We start from the raw sequence: 16,732 nt of genomic DNA, 5'->3' as shown, positions 1-16,732 counted from the left end.
TATATATATATATATATATATATATATATTACTCAATTCTATAACTGTCAATTAAATCATATTTTTTTAAAACTCACCAATTAAATTATACCGATATAACTTCAACAATTATTACTCAATTCTATAATTTGATCTCACCTCTCCTTATATATGTATATATGATATTAGTGATTCGTAAAAAAAAAAAAGAGTCAAAGTCAATTTGAAATAATTCATGCATTTAGTTAGTTGATGGTCTAAATATTTTATCTTTTTCATCAAACTTTGTTTTATTTTAAGGCTTTTAGGCTATATCATAAACAAGAAAATGTATCATGTTTACGTATTCAACATGCCTAGTTTTCTCAGAAGATAAGTGTTTAAATTACACTTTTCATATAAGAAACACCAAAAAAATGGAGAAATAAAAAAATAAAAGGCCAATGTTTGAAGCACTGATCTACTTAAGCAATCTTTCACCCTCATGCAAGTTGCAAAATATTCACCTTTGTAGTTGTATGCCCTAAGAATCTCCTCATTAGTCAAGTACACACACTATCCAATTTGCAACACGGTCGAAATTTGAAAACAACGTGCTTCAAAAATCCGAACCCGGCAACTCTATACATAATAATTCAATAAAAGTAATGATAGTTGCACATACTTTACTCGCATGCTCCTCAAAATACTGCTCTCCATGTCATTAAACAAGACCACTGCAACTTGTTCTACATGATCTAGATTCCACACATATTCACACATAATATGTGTAACTCATTTTCCAATTGATAAATCTAACAAGTCATCTTCTGTAAAAATTCGAAGAGCCAACAGTTAGGTATTAAAGACCCTATACAACTAAAACCTTTATTTATTTATTTTTGTTTTCTTTCCCTCTCTATTGTCCCCCCATTTTCATCTTCAGTTAAATTGTGCAGTCAACAAGAAAATTCCAAAGTCTTTGTTGTTGTAGTAACATGGCTATATAATAATCCACACACTATAACTCTGTTTTCAACCGCCCTGTTCAATGGAACAATAAATTACAAGGAATCAGACACTTAATATATTTGTGCAAACAACCAAATTTAAAATAAGATTCTGTCCATTATTACCATTGGGTTCCAAGTTGTCAAGTGCTGTATTAGAATCGTATCCAATTCCATAGAAGCTTTGGAACTCGTGGTCCAAAACATTCTGCATGTAAAAGTATCAGTATTTTTCATAATTGAGTTAAAGAGTATAAGAGTAGAGTAAATAGTATATGCACTTATAGTCTAAAAAGTTTTACATGATTATTCAACCACACATCATCCCTCATGTATGAACAATTAGTTGACTTTTACAAAAACTACCTTAAAAATCATACCAACAATGATTTCTAATAGGTTGATAGTATTAAACTCATTAGAGTAACATGTTCTAAGATCTTAACTCTTTTTACCTGTGGCAAAGGAGGGAATTGTGACGATGTACTAGGCATGCCAGCTAATGTTCCATGGAAACTTCCATTGGGAAATGTGTGAGAGGAATTGATACCAGGACCATATGCACCAATTCCATGTCCTATGCGTGATTGGAGAATCTAATTGAAGAGAAATGAAATCATCTTAATTTAATGTGATAATAATAGTAAATGGACCTAGAATTAAGATCTTCACTTACATCCTTGGATAGGATCCTGTCCACATCAAAGTTCAGTTCTGGGTTCACGGTGGCAAGTTTCATGGACAAAAACTGCAAAATATTTCTTTGATAAATTGACTAGTCACAAAACCACAATAATGGAACAGACAAGAAAAGTTGTGTTATTGAGTTATCATAAAATATCTCTTAACATGCACTATTCAGTTTTAAATGGTAAATTGAAAGCATAAAAGATTGCACTACTTTCATACCTCAACCTGTTGCTGAAGTGATTGCACGTAGTTTATTATCTCATCAAGCATTACAGCTTTGCCAGTTATCTAAGAGAAACCAAAGACATCATCATAGTTTAACAACCAAAGAGAAAGTTAGTATGCAGAGGCATCATCATAGTTTCTTGAGAAATCGCTAACACAATCATGATATTCATATCACCTTGTTGCATCCTGGAACAAGTTCTTGAAGCAACCTCATTCGCTCACTAATCTTTTCTCTTCTCACCTGCAAGCAAAAAAGTTGTATCATTAGACATACAAAAAAAAAAAGGGATTTTCTAACTTTATCATAACAAATATTTTGAGATAGGGATGGTACTCTTTCTGCAAGGCTGTGGCTATTTGTGGCCTGACCTCTTCTAGCTCTCACGTGAATGAAATTTTCTTTGGGAGCTTCTCCACTTTGAGAATTGTTGTCTTTAGCTTGCTTCACTGATTGCTTACCACGCACATCTGCACCATTATTCTGCTCCCCTTTTGGTCTCTTTTCATGTTCTTTTGGACCATTAGAGGCCTTCCCAGGAGAATCATTCACAGCATCACCCTCAGCATTCTAATCCAACCCTCAAGAGCGTTTTTCATTCATTAGCTCTCAAAACCACATAAAACAACACCAATGAAACATTCTGAGTCCTAAATGAGATTGGATATAGGACAAAAACTTAAATACAATTACTTAGGTGTTGATCTCCAATCAGAATTAGAGTTTCACTTTGGTAATGTAAGTCTTCATTGCCCATATTACCGAGGTGAAACTCTAATTTTGATTTGGAAAACAACACCAATAGCATTTAAGTTTTGTCTCAGATATATTACATTCAGCTCAACAATTAACAAACCTTATTTGGACTGAAGGTGGAATTATGATCAAGCCCTCTCTTTCTTCTATTCCCACTAGGTGCAGATCCTGGTGCTTCCTCTTCAGGAATTGAGTCCTCAACCTGAGATTGTTCACCATTAATTGGAGCCTCCTTGATCGGATTATAATGTATTGGATACCCTGTGTTAGCCATATCAGCAGACCTATGTTGGCAAAAAGAGCCAGCACCAACCATTTCTGAGAATCCCCCACTTGCATAGGAGTGAACCTTGGGGACCATGCCCCCAAGATTTGAGTCAGACATGTATTGAACCAGGTGAGACGTGTTGCTTATCCCTTGGTTATCCAAAACAAGAGGGTAAGATGAGTTGGAATTGGCAAACTCACTATGAGAAACCATTGAAGAGCCTCCAAAAGATTGAACCTGACTCAATGAAACAAGTGGATCCCAAGCGGAAGAAGCAATAAAAGGGTTAACTACATCTGAAGGCTTGGCTATAGACACAGAACTAATAGCCATTTCTGAAACATTAACATTTGCACCACTGAGACCGGAAGTTGGACAAGTCAGAATGCTCTCATTTCCATGTTGAAACCCCATGGCATTTTCCTGACCCCCCATCTGAACTATAACTCAATAGTCCCTAAACAGGTGCAACTGAGAAAGAAACCTATTTATATATATATATACACAACACAACACACCAAATCAATCAGACTCAAACAGTTTGATCACATCAGGGCTGCATCTAGAAATAAACAACTGCATATGATTAAAGGGTAAAGTGAATTTTGACTAAGTTGGCTCTAGAGATATCTTGCAGGACTAAACAAGGAACAAATAACTTGGCAGCTTTATAGGACTGAGAGGAAGTTAAAGTAAAAGAAAACCCTCATTGTAGCCTTAGATAAATGAGAAAAACAAAAGAAAAGGTAAATGGAATATAATCTTCTAGTCAGTCTCACCAGCTTGGTTTTTTTTTTTTTACCTGTTCCTCTTCTAAAACCCTAAGATCAAGAATGCTCAGTAAAAGGGGAAAAAAATGCTTCCCCTCAGACAAGAAAAGTGAACCTTTCAGTCTTCAGAGCATAAAGGGGACATAGACAGTGAGATTTAGCTAACAGCTCATCAAACTACAACTAAAGCAGATTCCCTTTTCTCCTTTGTCCACTCAACAACATCTAAAAATCCCCCATTCCATCAAAACATTGGTATTAAGCAAGATTAGATGAGTTATTTGTTGTTGTTGTTGTTGTTGTTGGCAGTGGAAAACACAACACACTTCTAATTAAGAAGCTCCAACATGACATGAGTGAACAAAACAATGAGTATCTTTTCTTGTTTCTTTTCTTTCATGATTTAAAAGATAGGACAGGAAGGGTTCTTCAAACTCTTGCAATTAAAATTCTGGGATTGGAATTTGGAATCCAAGAACAAGGCACGACCAAGGGCATCAAATTCTAACTCAAAAATCCTGCGATGACTGAAAGAGACAGAATTTAGCAGAGTTCCCTTTACTGGGGGGTGTCTCTGACGGGAGCATCAAATGCCTAGCTAGCTATAAACCAATTTTCACGAATTGGGTACTAAGCATAAACATCAAAATGTAGCATAAATATCTAACCTTTAATAGATCACAACACAACAACAACACCAGGAGCTACTACTACTATTACCAAGCTAGAAAGAGAAAGACACATAGAAGAGAGAGTGAGTCTGAGTGAGAGAGAGAGTCTTGGCTTTGCTTTGCTTTGTGTACCTGCCCAAGCTATGAGGTGACATGTATCATTTAAAAGACACACTAACTACTGCCAACTGCTCCTGTTGGTAAATTATTGCAGAAGCACAACCTAATCACTCTTTTTCTCTTCCCACGCTTGTAATCATTTCCAGTTTCAGTTTAAACTAAATTTATAATGATCTTCATTAATCAATATGTTTTATTACTATGCCACATATCACATATTTTTTTAGTAGAAACAATCTTACTTGACATTGCAAAGGGTTATTGTTGATGACAAAACCAATACATATACATATTTAGAGTATGAGATAACCAACAAAGGTGTGAGTCCACTTATAAGGATAGAAATCATATTTTATAAGGATGCAAATTTGATTTTTAGTGTGATGTGAGAATTTTATTGATAGAATTTTTTATAAATAATTATTGAATCTTAAGATTTATTGAAACCTAATGAGCAAGCTTATCAAATTCAAAAATTTACTTGAACTCGTAATGAAACTCATGAATTAAATTCGTAGACTCATAAGAGTTCACTTTATATAACAATAATAATAAAATATTTATAAATAATATATCAATTAAACATGTCAACAATATAATAATTAAGTCTAATAATGCATCACTATTAGACAATAACTTGCAGATGTTATACTAGTGTTAGATCATTCTTATCGAAGATTTGATGCTATTAGAGAACAAGAGTTTGATATTATTAAAAATGAATTTTTTTTATTCGGGAACAATACACTAAATGAAGATATGTTGAACACTAAATAAATAGAAAATAATTCAACATAACTTACATTTTTGTCTAATTTTTTTTTAATTTACTGACTCGTTGACTTTGTGATAAACTCAAGAGTGTAACAAGTTTATTTAAAATTTATAGTTTACCTAGAATCTACTAAAAAAAAAGTTAAGTCAGATCAGCTAAATGAACTTGTTAATTTGAGAATTTAATAACTATGCTATTGAGTCTTAAAATTCAATTTACCTAAATATTTTAATTAAAAAAATAAAATATTTAAAGTTTAAGATTATTGATTGAACTAAAATAATTTTATAGTAACCGATTGACATATTTGATTATTATTAATTAAGTTTTTTTTATAATATTATATTTATCTTTTAAGAAAAATAATCTTATTTAAATTGAATAAGATTGCCATATACAATAAAATGTATCCAGATACATACTTAAAACTTTATATTACCGATTAAACTCAAATAACTTTGTACTACTTGATTACTGCATTCATGCTAATCGATTAATATTTTAAGTACAATTCTCCTTTTCTTGAGGGCGTGTGAGATTTGTTTACAAAGTGTAGATACTAAATAGATAGAGTTGGAGAGGTTCTTCTCTTGAAGGCCAAGCTTGCCCCCTATGTATTCATTAACAAACATACTTCTTTGGTATTTTTATTCATTTCTCTTTTTTTTACTGACACATTTGCCAACTGTTCTGTGTAACATATACATTATATATCGTATGTATCCTTCTCTCTCTCTTTGCTGTTACACACTCATTTTACTCAGTGCCAACTAACCTCTTTCATTTCTTTTTAGAATCCTCAATTATATGCACCTAACCTCCATCATCCTCCATCAACCTGAGCCACTGTTTCATCATGGTTTTCCCAAGTGTGGACCCCACCAAATCCTCCTTCTAAACAAACCATTCAACCTATGTGCGGGTGGACCACATGGGGGGACACGTTTAGGGACCTGATTCAAGTGAATGAGAGAGTAGGGTGTGGAGGCAGGGCAGGCTATGATATCTCATGTGTCTACTTTAAGAAAGACCATTTGTTTAAACAATAATGTAATACGAAAAAAACCTGAAGCAGAAAGCTTTTGTTTATTTTAATTATTATTTGTATTTTTATTTTTTTTATAACTTTGGAGGGGTGAGGAACATAGGGAATAATGGAATCTAATCATGAATTTTACCTTGTTGTCCTGCTGCTACGTTTTCCAGCTGGAGCCTGTGAAGCCTTTGTGTCCTTCCACACCAATCCAGTCAAACCAAAATTATCTAGTCAACTGTTGGCATCGTTGTGATCTTGCTGGAAACTCCTTCATAATAATAATAATAATAATAATTAAATATAATTCCGAAACCAACGGCTTATTTTCTCGACCGTCGTGATCAGATCAAGAATGAGACGCCGCATAGTGTCAGATAAAATGATATAATTGCCTATACCTTAAAAAAAAGTACAATAATATAATATAGAAAAATACTAACGAGTGGCATTAGGTCACTAAAGAACATGTAGAAATATTTTATTAAAAAGACCAAAAAATTATATTATTTATAATATTTTTCTATAATTTTTATAATAGATATTTTTTTAAAAATTAAATAATATTCTAAGAATATTGGTTAATAAAACCCTATAATATAACATAATTTCTGAGACCGTGGGTCATTTTTTTTCATCTTTATAATTGTTTTTTTGGCTATAGAAATATAGGATTGATTGATAGGAAACTGGTTCCGATCTAAGGAGTGTGATCAATGGACATGTAGTCAGAATTATGATTTAAGGTGCAAACTAAAAAACAAGACTTGTAATTAAAGGATTTTTTGTTTGGTAAAGTAAGTAAAGAAAAATTTTAAGTACCACATATATAAATGTATGCAAAAATTTGAATAAGAACATGAGTAGAGAGGAAAATTTTGTAGAATTTGCATGATTCTAATTTTTCATGCAAATTTTACAAAATTTTCTCATAATTCTCGTAACAAAGAGAGATAGGAAGAGGAAAAGAAAAGAAAACGTGAAATAAGATAAATGAAGAGATAGAAAGATATAATTAAAGAAAATAATTATAAAAAATAATGTGATGAGATGGGAGTGTCATACAAATAAAATATAATTTGATTTTTATATAATGTTACTGTAAAAAGTATTATATGGTTAACTAATTAAAAGTTATTATTGGTATAATTTTTATAAAAGTTTATCATATATAATAATTTTTATTGAATAGTAGTGAAATATACATTATTTATTCATAACATTACTTTATAAATTATCCCCCAATCATAATACATCACACGATGAAAAATCAATAATAGCATAATACCCATTTGATCAAATTTATTTATGGTTTTACATAAGCCAAAAGATTTTATGAAATAAACTCATATATATAGATCATGATCATTTATAAAGCAACAAACAACTCAACGTACATAATAACAAATAACAAGACCATGAAGAGTATATTACTTGAATTTTAAAGGTGTGAAGGAGAGGGTTGCCACAAAAATATTTTATATAGTAGTGTAAAAAAATATAAATAAATGTTGGGGTGACCATGGCAAGAATGGGTAATCCCATTCCCTCCACCACTCATGGACCTACTTGAAATATGGCACATGCATATTAAAATGTACGTACGTACGCCATCTAATTGAACCAATAAGAGATTGATCGATATTTTCACTTCTCAGTACATTAATTATAAAAATATATTTGATACAACTCTTGCACCTTAGGTTATACTAACTTTTTATAATTATTATGTTTTTAGTTACATCAGAGTTTTCTTCACCTTAATGATGCAACTCCAATGTTCTTACTATTAATTTTATTTTAACCAAGAAGGCCAGCAATTGGTTTCTTATAATCTATCACTATAATTGGAAGAAAGTCCAAATCCTAAAGTATAGGGTGTACTTTATATATGTTAAACAAAAGTATAAATTAGTTATCCAAAATGAAAAACTTAGTGAGTGCTCGAACTAAATTATGAATACTTTAATCAAATAAGTAGGAATTTTACTCTTTAATATATAATATATTTAACAAAAAAATTATGCTACCGGTGAGACTGAACAACAGTACGTACAAAATTCATAATTTATGATCTTAGTTAAACTTACCAAAATTAAATATGGGGGCCATTTTATTACGACCGTTCATTCAATAATCTCCTTTTCAAGGGTAGATATTTAGTTACGTGGAAAACGACTGCATGCCATAGAAATTAGAGACGTCAAACAGACAGAGAAGAAGAAAAAAAAATACGAGTTTTTTCTTTTAAAAAAAATATGAGTGGTATTGATAGTAAATATAATTTAAACTATACACTTAACTTTCAATCATATTTTATAGTATTATTTAATTATATGTTATTATATTAAATCAACTCTTTAAAAAATTTATTGATATCTACAACTTCGAACCCTAAATACTTTTTTTTTACTTAAAACTCTTATGTTAAAAATATTTTTATTTAATACTTTGGCCCAACATTGTGGGCCAAATGGCTTATTAGCAAGAGTTGACAAGGAAGCTATCTAGAATGAAACTAAAGTTCACTCTATTGAAAAGTTGTACCTATTTATTTTTCTGGTTGAGTTCAACATGACTTTTACTTAAATTAGGATTTACTCGAGAGCTACTCATCTCTTACTTTTTTGTTGAACGTCAAAAAATTTAAATATAAATTATATTAAATTTACTTTTAATTAAATTAAATTTATAAAATTAAACTCAATTAAACTTTATTTTTTAAATTGTAACCCAAACACAATCTTAATAGGATCGACTTAAGAATAAATTTTAAGTCACCAAAAAAATAAATATTTACTGTTAGTTTTTAGAAAACAAAAAAATCTCACATATTAAAAAAAATACACTTATATGGACAAAATACCTATTATAGAATTATCTTATTTAAAATAAAATATTTTTCTTAAAATTTATTTTAAGTTTGATTGATCATTGAAGCGATCTGAGTCTTGATAGTTGCATGAAGTCGAAGATGTGAGTATTATAATTGACTAATGGATTGGGGAGATAAAAGAAGGGATCGCGCGTGCGTAGGCATTCAGCTTCGGGTGCCACTAATCTTCAATGGTCCACAAAGTGTGGTCCTGCCTAATTAGCAATGATGGGTTTATGCCTAATTTAAGAGAAAATATCTATTTTTGAGATCTGCTCTTGTTAATTACTTGTACAATTCCTAAATACTAATTATTGGCCACCCTATTCTCTCAACATAATGAAATCACTTTGTTGGGGAAACTTTACTTTTCCAAGATATATATATATATACTCTTTGAAACATTCATATGTTCAAGGGCAAAACTTATCCATATTGGATACGTATTAGAAGTGTATTGTTTCTTTACAATCATCAAAATCGAATGTGACGACCTGGATCTTAGGGTGTGTGTATTTATCTATTTTTGTATGAGTGAAATAAATAAATTAGACAATACAACTATATATGATAATTAACTATGATTAAAAGTTTACTAAAATGAAATGATCACTTAAAAAAATGACGTTTATTATATAATTAATTATAGAAATTATTATTTTCAATGCAAAATATTATTGAATATTTTTTTTTTATTTTTAAGTATATTACATCTATAAAATTTTATTCAGTAAATTAAAATCTATAAAATTTAATTCAAATTGAAAATAGCTAAACTTGCTCAATAAATTTCATTTTAAAATACATGTTAACTATACGATGACATGTTTACAATTATTTGATTTATCTAAAATTTGTTCATGCATAATAATTAAGATTCTATCACATAATTTAACACACCAGTTGATTAAACTTTTGACTAAATTCTTATATTAGTTTTATATTTTTATTATTTTACTTTTGTAAAGACTTATTGTCTTTAAGGTAAGTAAAAAATGATGTGAAAATGATTTAATAAATAATTTTTTTACTGGGCATTTAATAAACGATTTCAAATGAGTACATTATAATAAATTGTAACCAATGAATTTAATAAAATACATTTACTTATTTTTTTAAACATAGTACTTTAATAATTAGAACGTCTTTTTTTTAAAATACACTTAAAATATAACTTATTAGGTCTTCTTGCTAAAAAAACAAGTATTTATAATTTAAAAAATCTCTTAATAAAACTATAGATTGATATAAAACCACTAAGGTCAACTTAGTGGAAGAAGAATGAAATAATATATACAAGATTATAAATTCGAATATCAGTGTGATTATTCTACATACAAAATAATAACTAAATTGGTTCATTGTAATTCACAACCTCAGAAAAATACAGGATGAGAGTTTCTCTTGATATATTAGTGACATGTCCGTATTATTTTTCCTATTTCCTAGTCTTTTCATGGCAGGACAAGCAGCAACAAGATTTCTCATTTCTACTTCTAAAGAAGCTTTTTCTTTTCTTTACATAAAGTTGTGAAATGCCATACTTCACTCACTCACTCACTACTTTTCCATTAGACAAGACTTCTCGTGCATATAACCCTTTAATATGCCATACCTCACTCACTCACTCACTCAATTGGTCCTTTAATATAATACTAATTAACAGTCAATTAGAGAATCTAATGAGAACATATAACTCAAATTACACACTAAAGTTGTATCCTTTATAGGTGATTATGCATGAATTGGAAAAAGATGGAAAAGGAAGCATGCGAAGAAGGGTTGGTTGGTTGGAGAAGATGCAATCATCATAGGGTTTGCTTTAAAATTTAAACTGAAAAGGCTGCTATTATTTATTAATTAAGGAACCAAACCAAACCTCATAGCTTCGATGCTTCCTCTCCTGTGCAGCTCAGCAAAGTATCAAACCAACGACTGTTCAGAAATAGCAATCATTTGTGGCCATTCATATCTTTTCACTTATGTAATGTTTGTTAGTTGCACTCGTTTATAGCATATTTTATTCAACACCATTTTTATATTGTTTACTGAAATTTATGTCAAAATTAATAAATTAATTAGTTTTGATTTGATTTTTAAAACTATTTTTCTTTTTATTTTTATATAACAAATGGCTAATTTAATTTCTGCATTATGATTTATTATTATTTTAGTATTTAGATTTAAAAAAAATTCAAAAATAAAGTATATGAAATTATAATTTGTTTCATTTTAAGTTTCTAGATTTAATTAATTATTATCATTTTAAATTTCTGAACATATCTTAATATTATCACATTTTAATTATAAGTTACATATAATATAAGTTTACATTAGAGTGAAAGATTACAGTTTTGGAAACTTTTTTTTTTTTAACTTCGTTATGCTAGGAACTAAAATAATAACAACAAGTCATAATTTTAAACACTAAATTAGTTATCGACTTCATTTTTTATATAAAAACCTTCATAAACTATCTGTTATTATTCAATGAGACAATAAAAAATAATTATAATAAATAAATTTCTTGGAACCTCTCTCAAGAAGAAGGAAAAAATCATATATTAAAGTTGTGTCTTATTCTTTACCATTTTTCATAAAGAATAATTCTAAATTCTTACAACATTATATCTTAAAGTTGTCTCTTATTCTTTACCATTTTTCATAAAGAATAATTCAAGATTCTTACAACATCTTTTTATTAAACATTTTTTTTCTTTTGTGTACAATAATCATAATAAGAATCAAATCTAAGTCTTCATACATCTACTCTGATCTCATATAAGAGTTAGAATTTGAATCTCTAAATACTTGCTTAAGAGAATAATTTTTGTAACCACTATAATTAGAATATTTGATTTCTCAGTGAATGTTTAAGAAATTTGAGTCTATTATCACTTGAACCATTTATGATAACTCATGTTTGTAACCCAAGTAGGAATATTAAAGTGTTGGAAAGATGGAAGAAGATATCATACCACATGACATGTTTCTAAGTTTAAGTATTTCATCAATCATATAAGATGATAATGAAATTAATGAGGATATCACACATAGAGTATAAGCAAGATGACTTAAATGGAAAAAAGTATTGGGAATCTTTGTGATAGCAAAGTACCTATCAAACTCAAATGCAAATTTTATGGTACAACTATATGTCCAATTATAATATATGGTAGCGAATGTTTGGCTTTAAAGGGGAAACATGAGAGAAAAACAAGAGTAACATAAATGAGAATGTGAAGATGGATGTATGATCATAAAAAAAAAGATAGAATATAGAATGACATTATAGGATAGAAGATTGGTGTAACACCAGTTGAGAAAAAGATGACAGATAATCAATTAAGGTGATTTGGACATGTACAAAGAAGACCATAAGAGACACCAATTAAAAGCGTATATTGCATGATTTTTAACCTAAGAAAAAGGAGAAGAGGGAGATAAAAAATGACATTGGAGGAAATCATTAAAGGAAATCTTAAACTTAATAATATTATTGAAACTTTGGTTTTTAACTATGCTGAATGTCGTTGTGTAATTCATGTAGCCGATCTCACCTAATGGATAAGGCTTTGTTGTTGTTGTATTTAACGCTTTATTTTTTTATTCAATAGTTTATCTATAAAGTAGTTGGAAGATTTATAAGAACATATAACATTAATTTACATAGAGAGAGGGTATCTAAAAATATATATTTTTAAAATATTTATATTTTTCATATAAAAAGTTTGGATGATTAATTGATTTTCTAAATTAATTTGGCTGGTAGATAATTTTATTTAAGGATATATGTTTATATTACTATCAAAATGATAGCACCAAGAAAGTGTTTTTTGATTTAGAGATTTTTTTTGCATAACTTTATATATATATATATATATATATATATATATATATATATAAAGGAAGTAGGTCAGGATAGTAATAAAAATATATTTTTATGAGTAAATGAAAGAAAAAAAAGGCTTTAATTGACCTTAATTAGAATAGAAAAAGAAAATAGAATTTTAGATGAAAAAAAACAATTGATAAAAAAATGAATATCACCAAAATATAAAAATGTTAAGATCAATTGTAATTAATGGGAAAATAAGTCACTTGAATTAAATATTTTGAAATGTTACATCTTTCTATTGAGTAGATAATTAATACATAAGATTTTATTTTCATATATCTTTTTTATTATAAATAAAGAATCAAATCATATAACAAATCCTTATTCTACTTTTATTTATTTTCATCAAGTCAATTTTGTCCCATTGAGATACAATGATAAGCCTGAGATCATCTTTTAGAGGGAAAAAATACCCAAAATGGTATTTATATGTGCCTCTTGGATCAGTAAGTATTTTTAATATATCATTTTTTTTAATTTTTATTACTTTAATCATATTATGAAATTTTCCATGTATGTTCTAATGTAAAAATAAGAAAATGAAGTTAAGAAATAAAAAACAAAAAACTAAAGAATAGGCTTTATTTTACCTTAATTACAATAGGAACAGAAAATAAAATTTTAGATGCACAAAAAATAATTGATGAAAAAAATGAATGCCACCAAAATATAAAAAACTTTAAGATCAATACTAATTAATGGAAAAAAGCATCATTTGAATTAAATAATTTGAAATGTTACATTTTTTTTATTGAGTAGATAATTAACACATAAGATTTTCTTTTTATATACCTTCTTATTCTCATTACAAACAGAGAATTAATCCATGTAATCAATCATTTTGTTTTTTTTTCATCAAGTCGATTTTGTCCCGTTGAGATACAATTTGAAATACATGAGAAAAATTTGCTTTATTTGGATATTTTGTGTTCATGATTAATGTTTTTTTGGAAATAAAATTTATTTGCTTTTGAGAGTTAGATGTGGTCATAATGTCATAAATTTATTTAATTATCTATTTGTGTGAATAATAAAATTGTCTTCTTATTCTTAGATTTAATTGCCTCAAGATTCAGTTGGAAAATAAAATGTGATTCATTATCTTGAAAAAATCAAATAAAGATAATTTTTTACCATACATTTCAAAAATTTAAAGCAAATAAATATAAAAAGTATTAATGGTACACTTACATTTTATCATTACAAAATTATCATTGTTTACTTAAAGTAATATTTAATATTCACAAAATTTGAAAGATTCTTTACAATCACTGTTTTTATTTATTTCAAATTGTAATAAACAAATAATTTATAAATTAAAAAGTCTTTTATCTTTTTCATATTTTATTTAAATTTTAAATGACATCATTTTTCTATTTTCTTAAATGACATCTATATAAGCCTTTAAAAAAATCATTTAGCTTAAAGTTTTTTCTTGGCTTGGATTAGCCTAATAATTTACTAAATATAAAAATTTAAAATATTGTCTAATCATATATGTTTTACTTTAAAATGATACAATAATGTAATTAAAATTTACTAAACAATGATGAAAATATTTAAATATAAATTAAATGATTAAATTGTCTTAGATATTATTTAATCAAAATGTTACAATATAAGCCTTACCTATAAATTTAATGCTACAATTTAAATTAGTCGACACAAATAAGAATCAAACATTTTGGAAAAATGAATCCTATTGAAAATCTTATTATTAATACAATTAATATTAATTAATATTGATGTTATGGTTATCAATTTTCTCCTATAACTAATACAATTAATAATACCATTAATTAGTGAAAGATAATTTTTAAATAAAATCTAATGTCTTAACAATTTGAATAATAAATTTTGAAATTACTAAATAATTTAACTGTTATGAATATAATTGGACATGAAATAAATTATTGATTTGCCTTAAGTTATATACAATTGACATACGTTAGATATTATTAATATATGAATTAAATGCTACGAATTTAAATATTAACATATGTACATATATAAATAATAAAATAATGTATGACAATTAATAATTAATTAATTAAAAAATTCAATAGTAAATTGTTGCTTAATATTAAGTTTCAATGAAAGATAATTTAAGAAAAAAAATTTCATTTTTAATAGAAAAATTACATAATTTAATAAAATTAACTAATTTTCTTAATACGTGTAAAATTGATTTTTTTAATATAAAAAAGAGTAGAGGGAGTATGTTATGAATACCTTTTGTTATGAAAATCATATATTGTTTTTGAAAATTATGTTTCATAATTTTGATAATATTTCATTTTATATATTATTGCCTTTCTGCAATAGTTCCAAACATTTCCTTCATTGACATAATTGTTTTGGAAAAAAATGAATGAAAATTGAGAGTTAGAGTTATTTGACTTTGGAAGTAGACCGAGTACAACAACCCAATATAATATTAAAAGTATTTATTTGTTACTGCTAGATGAAAAGATTATTGGTCTTTATTTTTTTACTTGATATTTGTCTCAGTTTGTTTTAAAAAAAATACTTACATTTTTTTTATGAACATATTATGTAACTTAACATTTTTTATATTTCTAAATAATAATAATTATTTTTATATCCAAAGTAAATTTTTTTAATAAGATTCTTGTATTTTCATAGTTTTTATAATTAAAATGAGACATATTAATTTATTGACTAATTAAATTACATTTTTTTTTATCAAATAGAGGTAACACTGTGGTATGTATATGGGATGAATATGTTGTTGACATTAATTCTCATCTTTTAAAGAACATTTCAAACAACTCAATTGTAATTGTACTACAATTGTGTCAAATGAAAAGCTTTGAAGGTGAGTAGATAATTTTTTTTGAATAATATATATATTTTGTGACATAAAATAAAACATGGAATACAATTGATTAATTTTTAAAAAAATATTATCACGTATGATGGGTAATTCAAATTCTTTCTTCGACACAAGGTTAACTATAAATATTGATGTAAAGAAATTGTCGAATACAAAAAAAAGATATATAAATATAGTCAAATTTGTATTTATTATTATGTTAAATTAAAAAGGTTTTATTCACATCTGATTTATGCTATTATAAGGTGGAAAAAATAGAGATATCTCTGCGTCTCAAGTGATAGCTCAAATGTCCGATTAATCTTTCATGTCTTTGACTAATGAAATTTTACAAACTCGGCTGATGACAGTATTCGACATTATTGAGAATATAGAGGTCTAATATTTATATAAAAATTTCTTTAACAATTATGGACTTATCCTTTTAAGATAAATTATAAACTTTATTTTTATTGTTTTCAATTTTGTAGAAATGTATGATGTATCTGTACTGTGCTGACTAAGATTTATAGAATTGACACTTTTAAAGATTGGTACTACAACTCATACCACAAGTGTTTCAAACAAAGTGGAATTAATCGAAACAAATGTCATTGTGAAAATTGTTCGGGCATCCGAGCTGCACTAACTTAGTATTAAATTGTATAAATTATTTAATAATATTCTAATTCTAATTTCATTTTTTCGTCACATAGGTTCATGGTACATGTTAATGTCATTGATAAAATAACATCAACAAATTTGGTTATTTTTGACAAACTAGCAAATGTAATTTTTAGAGGGACTGCAGCTGAAACACTACACGCTATGCATCAGGTATATAAT

The 16,732-nt window shown here is 27.4% G+C and overlaps 1 protein-coding gene across 1 annotated transcript; it reads right to left on the bottom strand.

Moving 5' to 3' along the window:
* Positions 1 to 352: 352 nt before the first annotated feature.
* On the bottom strand, positions 353 to 4,594 carry LOC114384845 (transcription factor bHLH74-like). The gene is made up of 8 exons (XM_028344654.1): positions 2,741 to 4,594; positions 2,221 to 2,454; positions 2,062 to 2,127; positions 1,878 to 1,946; positions 1,645 to 1,716; positions 1,424 to 1,564; positions 1,095 to 1,176; positions 353 to 1,002 (listed from the first exon to the last, which is right to left on the bottom strand). The coding sequence occupies exons 1-8, from the start codon at positions 3,341 to 3,343 to the stop codon at positions 980 to 982; spliced, it is 1,290 nt and encodes a 429-aa protein (XP_028200455.1). The 5' UTR covers positions 3,344 to 4,594; the 3' UTR covers positions 353 to 979.
* Positions 4,595 to 16,732: the final 12,138 nt, after the last annotated feature.

The sequence above is a fragment of the Glycine soja genome, chromosome 14 (assembly GCF_004193775.1).
Source record: "Glycine soja cultivar W05 chromosome 14, ASM419377v2, whole genome shotgun sequence".
Classification (NCBI taxonomy): Eukaryota; Viridiplantae; Streptophyta; class Magnoliopsida; order Fabales; family Fabaceae; genus Glycine; species Glycine soja.
This window is presented reverse-complemented; position numbering and strand designations above follow the sequence as displayed.